The 11,469-nt window shown below is 40.5% G+C and overlaps 1 protein-coding gene across 1 annotated transcript in view; it reads right to left on the bottom strand.

The window, feature by feature from the left end:
• Positions 1 to 852: 852 nt before the first annotated feature.
• tmc5 (transmembrane channel like 5) overlaps positions 853 to 11,469 on the bottom strand; it is a 31,594-nt gene continuing 20,977 nt past the window's right edge. Inside the window, exon 17 of the mRNA XM_060901083.1 lies at positions 853 to 1,320. Coding sequence (XP_060757066.1) covers positions 1,258 to 1,320 — 63 coding nt within the window. The 3' untranslated portion in view covers positions 853 to 1,257. The remainder of the gene's footprint in view (positions 1,321 to 11,469) is intronic.

The raw sequence follows: 11,469 nt of genomic DNA, 5'->3' as shown, positions 1-11,469 counted from the left end.
AGCGCTAACCACTACACCACCGTGCCGCCCGCTCCAAATTATTTTGATGTATTATTTACAAACCATCTAGTCCGCCTGAAGAAACACAGCATGGCGTCTTCGAGTTCACTCTATAGCTATCTCAGGGATTCTGCTCAAACACCCCACCCCAAAAAAACGATAAATGTGCCACGCCATAAATAAAACATCTGCTTCACCCTTAAGCTACACGCACCTTCTGTGGTTGCATTACGAGAGAAACAAAGCAAAATAGGACGCCTGCACGTGATCCGTCCGCTTTAGTTGAAAAGTGATTGATTGAATCCGATGTGTTTGGAGAGACAACCTCTGTTCTCATTTAGGAAATTTAATCTGTCTACAGTCACGTTTTAGTATGTAACGTTCATTCTGGAGGGCTGTGACTTAGTTAGGAAAAGTCCTTGGATTTTGTATCGTAAGGTGGGTTTTTTGTGTGTGTTATGACGCATCTAGTTTTAATCTTTTCTTTTACATGTTGCTTTAAAATCGCAGGGATTGATTTCCAGACACAGATTAAACCTATTAATGAATAAATCAACGCGTAATTGATGCATACTGGCTTATATTCGTCTCCAGGTTTAATCTGTATGTGGAAAACGTGTCCTGTGTGTTTGGATAATTAAAATTAAAGGGAAGAACAATGTGAATGCAATGAGCACATGGTTGTAAACACTATTTTTTTTCCTCCTTGGGTGTAAGCTAAAAGCTGCTGAGTAACTTAAGGAATCATCAAAATGTTCTTGGAACGATGAACCGAAGCATTTTTAAATTATTGACTGTACAGTTCTTAGTGTATGAGGAAAAACAACTTTTTCACAATAAAAATCAACAGTATCATGTCGTTGTTTTATTCCTTGACTTTTTTTCTTAAATTTGCTACCACTACACAAACGTTTTTAAATATTCCGAAACAAAGCATCTTGTACAGTTTTACATAAACTGAAATGATTTTAAGTGCATCAGCTGTGTAATGAAATACTGCCACCTACTGGATCACATTCTGTACTACAACAGGAGTCTCTCCCCTGAACCACAGCTCTGATTGTTATTGTTGAATGGAAGAGTTGAGTTCAGTGTTTTTTGCAAAGTAAATGTTAAACGAAGTAGCGTGTTGTCACTGGAATGCAAAAACCACTAATAACAGACTTCCCCATTCTGAAGAAAAACATCCGAGCCGTGACTCATGGGAACCTCATAATTACTCACCATCATGAGGCCAAAAGTCTTTAAAAAACTGTCTCACATTTCCAGTGGCAAGGTGTTGGTCCAGTTTTGATTGAAGTATGTTCTCTCGGTGAGTTCCTGAAGGGGGGGACACCCAAAATATGAAACAAAGGTTCATTAAAAATACCAACAAACTTTAATACTCAACAGCAAAACTAATATACCACTGATGATTTGAGTAACTTGGATATGATGAGCATTAATGATATCCATCTTAACAGCTGAGTGGTTGATGAGTTATTTGTGCACCTGGGCTTGAGAATATATTTGGGAGCCTTGCAAAGGACAAAACACCGATTTTTAAAATGTCAAGTTCTCATTTTATGGCTCTATAACCCAATGTGTGAGGTGAGATCAAAAAGTTTGGGGCTGGTTCCTTTTGCAAACCAACGGCACTCGGTACAATCATCCACATGCAGCAGGAGCCAGCAGTCACTCATAGACATCCTCCAGTGACATCTGTCCCCCCCACACACACACACACACACAGTCCTGAAACTTCTTGATCTCACATCAAGAGATATAACAACAATCCTTGTAACATGAACACAGCCCAGGAAATAAATTGTGTTTACTAATGCAGAAGTGTATGTAGAAGCAGTTGGAACCTTTAGTGAACAATGGCATAAATAAACTTAATTTCAAAGAATGAGTCCTCATCAACCACTCGCCGTAAACGCCAAAAACGCAGGGTTGTACCTTTTGGCCCTTTTCCACTACCCTTTTTCAGCTCGCTTCAGCTCGCTTCAGCCCGACACGGCTCGCGTTTCGACTACCAAAAACCAGCATGATTCAGCTCGTTTCAGCCCTGCTTAGCCCCTAAAACTCGCACCGTTTTGGAGTGGGGCTGAAGTGAGCCAAGCCGTGCCGACTGAGGCTGGGGGCGTGAGCAGACACTCCCCTGTGCACTGATTGGTGAGGAGGAGTGTCCTCACATGCCCACACACGCCCCGCGAGCGCGCTGGGATCTGTAAACACCGCAAACCCGGAAGGAGAATAATTACCAATTACGAGAATTTCTGAAGCCTTATGCGCCTCGCCTCATCTATACGCTCTTGCCAGTATCTGTTTGCGTTGTCGGTGACAACAAGCCACAGCACCAAGACCAGCAACACTAATGACTCCATGTTTATTGTTTACTATCCGGGTCGTGAGACTACCGCTTAAAAGGTCACTGATGTCACTGTTTGCGCTGCTTAACGACATCACCTGACGTCCACCCACTTTCGCTAACTCCACCCAATGTGTCCACCCACTTCCAGCCAGCACGGTTCAGCGCGGTTGTAGTCGAAATGCAACTCCAACAGCCCCGCTCAGCCCGACTCGGCACGGCACGGCTCAGCCCGACTCAGCCGCGTTTGTAGTGGAAAAGCGGCATTTGTGTCTCTGCTTTGAAAATAGTAAAAAGTGCCAATTCCATCAACATGGCACCCTGACTGTTGGTGCTGTATTCAGTAGAACCTGCACTAGTCAAACAAATTGTACAAACTAGCTAGCTAAATGTGAAAAGAGAGTAAATCGCTAGCTGGGTAGTAATTTGGAATGTCCTGTAAATGTGCTGTTTTGTGTTTCAGGGGATAAACAATGTTCATAATGCGTGTGTTCCTTTCTATTCTGCTAATTACAAAAGCTGTACTGGATGCCCAAGCAGCAACAGAATGCTCTTATTCATTACCGGATATGACGACACATTCGGTGCGAAAATGGTCTGCACTGTCATGTTGTTCTGAATTTGAAATGAATTGAATAGCACGTTCACAGCGGTGACGTGTGAGTTTAATGATAAACCCAGGTTTCGGTTTTAAGTATGAAATGTAACGTTTAGCCATAGTAATGTTAAATCAGCACTTTCATCAAAAGTTTTCTTTCGCTATTGTAGGTGTATTTTTCTGCTTGCCTCTGTAAATTCACAAAATTCGACCAAGCAAACAGCAGTCTGTGAATGAAATTGGGAGCATGCTTGGGTACATTTTCACTGCTCAATCCGATCACCGGTTTAATAATGAACAATAATTATTGCATCCGAAATGGCTGCTGGTTTGGACCCGAACAGAAAGAGACGCGTTAAGGTTTTGACTATAAATGGTGTAACATTTTACATCATAATAATTCAAGTCAGTTACAACACATTCTTAACATTTAATTCTGAAACCTTAATCTGCTTTCGGTTTCTCTTCTAATTTCTGGACATTTATGTCGTACAACTACACTAATGACTGTAATTACACCACAGAATTCAGCTAATGCCGGAAATGATGACACCGATAAGACATGCCTGACAGGACAATGACAGAGACGTGATTTATATTCATGAATTAATATAAAGCCTAAAATAACATTAAAAGGCAAGAGAGTCTTATTTCTGAATGTCGAATTTTTATTCAAAATTCTGCCATCGGTTAATACTTGTTGGAGACTGGATTCAATCATTTAATATTTCACAAACGCACTTTTCTAACGCTCCTGGTAAAGGATGCAAGTCAACAATGAACGTTCTCCCTCCTCAGCAGGGCTGTGTGAGCTCCAGCCCTCTCCGTATTATTGTGGTTTCTTCATGACTGATTGATGTTTCCAGTTTGTGTTATGGGAACGCGTACACGCAGCTACAGGGCTCGACATTACGCACTGCCTGATTGCCCGGGGCAAGTGAAACATGCATTCGGGCAAGTGGGATATGTCCCCGACACGCCCGACTGGGCAAGCTGGAATGAGCATATATTACGAACTAGCACCACAAAAATGTGGCTTTCTGATCTTTTATTTCAGTTCCTAAAAGCGTCCCTCACTATGTATCTGCCATTCTGTCTTGGATGTTTTCTTAGTCTCGGTTTCATTTACTGCTTTGCAAGTTATTTTATATCCCCCCCCGCTGGTGTAGTATGGTACGCCTACTGTTTATAGACCCCTTGTGCATGACGTCACGCATCACATGATAATTACAGCTGAGGTCAGACAGACACCGTCCTTCATGCAAGCAGCTTAATCTGTCTTCAATATGGTTAGTTTTTGCAAACAGACAAATCGATAGAAGGCGTTACCGTCTCCCCGCTACCAAGAAAAATGTTAACAAATGGACCCCTTCACAGTAAACGTCATTCATACGTAAGTGGAAATTGCGTGCGCAGCCTGAACTCAAAAAAGACTCAGCAATGTCTAGTTGTTGTGTTGTCGGGTGTCAGAATCGTAGCAGTGATGGGGTTAAAATGTACAGAATTCCAGCAGGATCTCACCCATTCCAAAAAAATCGCCGACGTCTATGACTACAAGCCATCAAACGTGTAGACTGGGATGAAAGCACCATCAAAAATGCGCGGGTTTGCAGCGCCCACTTCATCACAGGTAAGATCAGGCTATTTATTAAATCTTTCTTTTTTATTCTTTCTAGTCTTCGTTTATTGATGTAGCAAAATACTTTGGTAATGTTTGTCTGATTAGCTGGGTCATAGTTACACAATGTAATGAATATTGTTAGCATGTTAACTTAGCTTTGCATGCAATTGTGTTTGTAGGAGAGGTCTCGCTTGACTCAAGCAGTTCAGATTTTGTGCCATCATTATTTGTGTATGCCGAAAATCACAATTTTAAAGCAAGGATGGAAAGGTAAAATTGTGTGCCCTCACTCTAAATGCCAACTTGCGTTGACTGCTCTAACCTAGCTCCCACCCCGTTCAGTTTCATTTCTGCTCTCTGCCTCTCGCTTTTTACGCAGCTCTGATTTCTCTTAGCTGCACTCTTTACACTATCATTCCTTTCATGCCATTACCTCCTGCAAATTGCTGTTTAGTGTTGGTGTTTGCTGTTGTAACTAAAGCCACATTGCCATCACATCACTGGCATAATTTGATTAAAACAAAATGAATATGAATGTCCCATTGTTAATCAAGTTGTACATGCCTGCACATAACATAATCCTATGCGTCTAAAGACTTGTAGGCACGAAGTTTTTCGTGGGTGTACACTGAAGTCTTGTCAATAAGGTACGAGTATATATCTGGCCATTGTATACCAGGGAACTTACTAACATCGCCCGTCCACTCTTTAATTAAATACGGATCCGGTAGGCGATGTCCACTTGTTAGAGTTAACTTATTTATGTAGCATTCTCGATCTTGTAACAACAATTGTTTTGCATAATCTGACAGCTCATAATGCCGGTCTATGGGCAGCGCCATTGTTTCTGAGTCCAGGCTGCGCGCGCATCCTGGCAACGGTCGGTTTGTTTACAAACATGCGAAGGGGTCTATAGAAGCAAATGCTTCAAGAACAACGAGGAAATGACCGGTTAAAGAATACGAGGACAGGAGCTCAGCCTGGAAACTCCAGAGAAATTCACGATTGTATTTAAAATGTATTTTACAAAAACAAAGTCGGAAGTGAGGATGGAAGAGTTTGATTAAGAATCTCTTTTTTTTTTCTGCTCGTATTCGTGTCAGCTCCTTCATGAAAGTGTTTGATTTTCTTAAAGGTAAAGCAGCTTCCTTATTCGAGACAGAAAACCCAGACTGGTTTCAAACAACTCGGGCATAAAAAACTCAACAAGGAGAGACATGCATGATAAATCCTGAAAAAACAGAAAAGAATAAGAGCACAGAAAGCTGGAGCTCTATTTCTGTTATAAGACAAACAGTCCTGTGCAAAATATTTATATAAAGTTTTGTTTTATCATCTACCTCGAGGTTTAAAAAACAAAAAACCTGCACTGCTTCATGACAGACCAGCTGCACCTGATTCAGTTACAGGTTGCCACATCTGTAAAAAACACCCACGACCTACACACGAAACAATCTTAAACTCAAACATTATCCTGTCCATCATGATGCGGTGCGGGTTTTTTTTTTAATTTTTTTTTTTAAACCTAGATATGGATTTGTCTAAAACTAAACATATTGACTTTTGGTCCTATAATACAGTATACAATTAGAAATTACAGAAGAATAGAAAAACAGGTTAGATATGACAAGAAAGCAAACACACACACTCCTCTCTGGAATAATCATGGTCTGACTTCTGGAAAGACGCCTTTTCAATCTCAGTCATGGGTTTCTTGTGGTATTCATACACTGGGTGATATATATAACAGGGATGGACTGATGAGTTTTCAAAATCTTTGTCAACTTTTTGATATTCCTAAATCTTCATTTTTCCTCTATCTTCAGTTGCGGTCAGCATTACGTGCCTATGGGGTACCATGGGATTCAAACGTGCAAATTCACCCGGTTATTTATAAATTACTGATCTCTCCCTGCAGAGGATTTGTCACCTTTTCATATAGATAGCTCTTAGAATCGTCCTACTTTACCATTTCAATAGAAGCTAAGTGGGAAAGCGATTTAGAGACAGACTCTATAGACTGGAAAGGGGTATGGGATAATATTTTCAGTGCATTAAAGAACCCTAATCACCAGCTGATTCATTTCAAGTTTTGTCACAGGGCATACTGGACACCCATTGATAGGTTCCATGCGAAGCACACGAAGAGTCTATGCTGTAGTCTATGTAATAAAGATATTCCAGGTACATATAAACATATGGTTTGGGATTGTGAGGAAGTTCAGTTCTTTTGGAAAGAGGTAACTTTTATTTTGCCTGAATTATTAGAATTAGATATTCCCTTACTACCAAGCTTGTTGTTACTGAATGATGACTCACAGTTTGAATGTACAGAGAGACAACGAAAAGTGTGGCTTGCAGGCCTAACAGCAGCGAAAAAACTCATTGTTCAGAGGTGGCTTCCCCCACACAAACTTCCTATTAAAAACTGGCTGTTGTACTTTCAAGATGTTATAATGATGGAATTATCCACGGCAAGAATCCATGGGGCAAGAGTCTCAACAATACAAATGTGGGAAAAAACGGCAGAGGGGGTTACAGACTTATTGGCGAATCATGCACAATGAGATATCTCACATGCTTTGTCTTTTTTTTTTTTCTTCCATTTTGATATTTGATGTCATTATAGCATAAGGTAAATATCATGCTTTGACTATTGTTAGTTAACTCTTTCTTTTATTTCATTTATGACTTATTGGGTCATGTGATGTGTATCTAAGGTTGGGGGGGGGGGTTGTGGGTGGGTGTTGATCACTGACTTTGTAATGTTACTGTCTCCCATCTTGGGATCTTGTTCTTAAATAAAAAACAGTGAATCTTAAAAAAAAAAACCCGAGATATGGACAGGGATGTGATTTGGGGCTGGTGAAATTATCTGAAAATTTTAGCCGGGGGTCTGGGGGCCGCAGGCCCCCAGCTGATTCAGGGCAGCACCCTGGTGGGGGGACAAGGGGGGGCGAAGCCCCCCCGAAGCTCCTGGGTTCTGGGGTTTTCTGACTTAAAAATTGTACTAAAATGGAAAGCAAACACACAAGAAAAAACTTGTCATGATTTACAAATTCAAGCCAATTTAATGGTCAACATGCAACTCTGAGCCCCTATAGTAAATTCAATGATTCTTAACTGACAAAAAGCCAAAACATGAAACCTAAAAATGTCATTCTAAATTAAATAATCTGTATTAGAATAAATAGAAAACTGTATAAGGAAAAACAAAATTTATACTTTCAATTACTGTAGAAGTTGAACATACCTAAATGTGCCTTTTCAAACAAACATGATGCAACATAAGAATTCATCCACCATTATTTATTAAACTCTATTGCTCCTGGTAGTCTCCCGGTTTGCTTCTTATGTATGGCAACTTCTAATATTTGATTAAGTTACTGTACACCCCGTTTAGACAGGGTAACAGGATTGACACAAAAAAATTAGTCATGCATAGACTAGGGGTGTGCAAAATAATCGTCATGACAATGCATCGCGATACTAACTTTCACGATATACTGCATCGATTCTTGACGCCAAATATCGATTATTAATTTTAAAAAATGAATAAATAAAATTGTATGAATGGTTGGCGAACATCAGCCAAAAACGAGTAGAATACAACTTCCAGTCCTGTAGATGTCGCCGTGGAGTTTTTGACGCCCGCTGCCTTCATGCCAGTGGCATTTCCGCCGGCGGGCTACTGCGACCTAGACATTCTGCATAGACATCATATGCGACTGCGACTCTGTTTACAAATCTCGCTGGAAGAGCGCGCACGACATGCTTGAGCGCTTTTTAGAGCAACAGCCTGCCATCCACGCTGCACTCCTGTCTGCAGAAATACGTAAATCTGAGAAGGACATCTGCACACTCGCCGAGTCTGACATAACTGCTGCGGTACTACAACATGCTAAAAGAAATATGCTAAGTGAGTGTATTGTTTCCTAATTTGAGGATGCTCCACAAACTATAAATGCATAAGGCATTTAAATATAATGTAAAGTAATGTAACAAATAATAATATGATGATGATAATTTAATGTACAGAGTAATATAGTATATATATTTTGATATTTATTATTGCCTTGTCCTCCCATACTGCAGGTGCTGCAAAGAAACTGAAAACTGCTGCGATTAGTTTTCTTTTATTATTGTTAGTTTTATAAATCCTCTGCACTTTTTGTCATTAGTGTGTTCACTTGTTAAGTATGGAAACAGTGATATTTGCTTTAATGGCAACTACCTCCAAAGTCGTTTCAATAAATTCAGTTATGAACTGAGTTGCTCTGAGTTATGCATCAGTTGGAGACACTATCCAGATCGTACACAGCCACTGGTAATTATGGTCTGTTTTTTTTTTTTTACATTTTCACTGAAGTACGTTGAATATATCGCAATGCATCGCAATAATTCAAGAATCGTGATGCATCGTGATAGTATCGCATCGTAGTATGCGAATCGTGATTCGAATTGAATCGTGACTTCTTTGCCAATACCCACCCCTAGCATAGACTACTTACCAAAACTGAAATTTTTAAGTAAATATTCTCAGATTCAGTTCATTCTGCCATCCATATAAAAGGTGAGAATATGTAGATCCTTGGCAACAAATAATTTCAATAGCAGCTTTTGGGAGCATTTATTTTTGTTATGTGATTAATCATGGTAACAGAACTGACACAAACCTCCGGGACAGATACAAAAATTAACAAAACATCGAAAAAATCTCTTTTCTTAACGGCATTTTCAATTTGTGACATCATATGTACATTGTGGTTTCCACAGTCTTGTCGTTGAACATGAAAAAGTTTCAATTCCACCTTTGGCTAACATTAAGAATCATGTCTGAAAAAAAGTCTCTTTTCAGTGGGACAGCCATTTTTGCTTAGTCTGGTTAACACCAGACCATATCACAAGTGAAATATGGTCTGGAATCCGCCTATTGAATTTCTCGTAGGGGAGGTGTGGTTTACGATTGTCAACGGCCATTTATTGGACGTTGCGAATGTCTATCATTTGGCGTATACGTAGCCCATGGCCAATCATGGCAGTTGTACCCGGTGACGTAGTTAGAGCGACGAAGAAGACGAAGAGGCAACTCTTGATAGCATTTTCCTGCTCTGGACCAAGCTGTGCCGCAGAAATCCCGAGATCGCCTGCCTCCTTTACCTGGTCTTCCACCAAGGCAGTCAGTGGCGAGACTACCGCAACGACCGGGGTTTGGCTAAACCCCATCTGCTTAGCCACTAAGGGGGCTAGTTGTTGGTAAATGAGACTTTTACCAAACCCTGTTGGGAGCAAGGCAAAGGCATCTGTCTTCGTGTCAACGAAAGACTGTAACGCCAAACGCTGTTCTTTTTTTTAAAACAAACTTTCGCTCTAAACTATTCAGAACAGTGTCTAAAGCTTGATCGAAAGTTTGGTTCGTATCGCTCGCCGCCATGTTAAATGTGATCCGTAAACAGTCCCAAATAAACTACAAGCTTCCGTTTGTCGAGTAGTACGCATCACCGTCTTTCCACCCCTCCCCACTCTCTGATTGGCTCCCTAACTCAGGCGAGCCTTTAGACCATAGTTTCCATGCTGTCTTTTCAGATCGGAACGATTGTGCAAAGCAGCATGGGATTTCCCAGGCTAATTTTTGCTCATTTTTGACCCTAAAATTTGCTACAAAATACACATTTATGAACCAAAGTAGTCAAATTTTGAAATGCAAGGTAGAACTGATAATGTTTTATCATATGAGACCATAAAAAGGTCTTAGAAATCTCAAAATGTAAACAAAACACATCCGGACAAAAAAAAAAAATACGTTTTCTGTGAAATTGGCTCATATACAGAACTGTACAGTGTTCACTCACTTGAGGATTTTCATATGCAAGAATAAAAATCACTTTTTCACTAAACAACATTCACAAAAAATGTTTGCAATTAATTGGGATCCACTGTTTTTATCATTTCAACCGCGCATCAGACCCTCGGCCAACTGAAAATGTCTTTCATGCACTTTACTCCCTCATGAGAATTTTGAAAAGTTGGCAAGTATGTATTATTTGCACTAACATTTTAATATTGAATAAACAAATCAAAATTGTGTATAATTACCTTACATCCACGCTGTGGGAAAAGTTTTGAGCGAAAATTAAAACTAACTTCGAGTGAAAAAGGTGAAATAATCTGTGATGAAGTTGGCAGAGACTCTGAGGTAAAGTGAGAGGAGGCGGGAGGGGGGAGGGGTCAAGCATCACTGCCGCCTCACAGACTCACTTCCCCGGGTTAAACTCCCACCACTCCCCCTCTCTCTACACCACTCCCCCTCTCTCTAGCTTTTGTTTTGTTTTCACTGAGTACCCATTTTGATTTGTAAACTAGAGCCGTGATTTAAACTGCTGTTTCTTCGGACGTAACTAAAACAAACTGAAATAAAAACCGCCCCTTCTTTTCTCCTCAGAAGGTTTAGCCTCCGATGCTAACCTTTTCACCACAGCTTTCATAGCGTGCGCATGCGCATCCAGGAAGCAATGATCCAGGAAGCGCGAGGCCCCGTTGCCACGGCAACCTTCGTCACCCTGCGAAAACATACCCAACTGTCGCACGTGCAGTGACACCATCACCACTCACAGGTTTATTATGGGGAAAGAAATGAGCTGGGTTGTTTTTTTTCTTCTTCCCCATGTTTATTTACTTTAAAAACACACACACACCAAACTGATGATCAGGTGCATCTTTACGCTTGATCACGGAAGCTGCCATCTTTCAACTCTTTGTTTGAAGCGAGCTTACGTACAGCTATCTAACAAGCACATTCATTGGTTGTTACAGAGCGATGGGCCAATCACATGCCTCGTTTCATCTCAATGACGGAATTACTGAAAGTCGGAACGAATAGGATATGAATGCGGATTT

This window comes from Neoarius graeffei, chromosome 20 (assembly GCF_027579695.1).
Source record: "Neoarius graeffei isolate fNeoGra1 chromosome 20, fNeoGra1.pri, whole genome shotgun sequence".
Taxonomy (NCBI): Eukaryota; Metazoa; Chordata; class Actinopteri; order Siluriformes; family Ariidae; genus Neoarius; species Neoarius graeffei.
The sequence above is the reverse complement of the archived record's forward strand: the minus strand, read 5'-3'. Positions and strand labels throughout refer to the sequence as shown.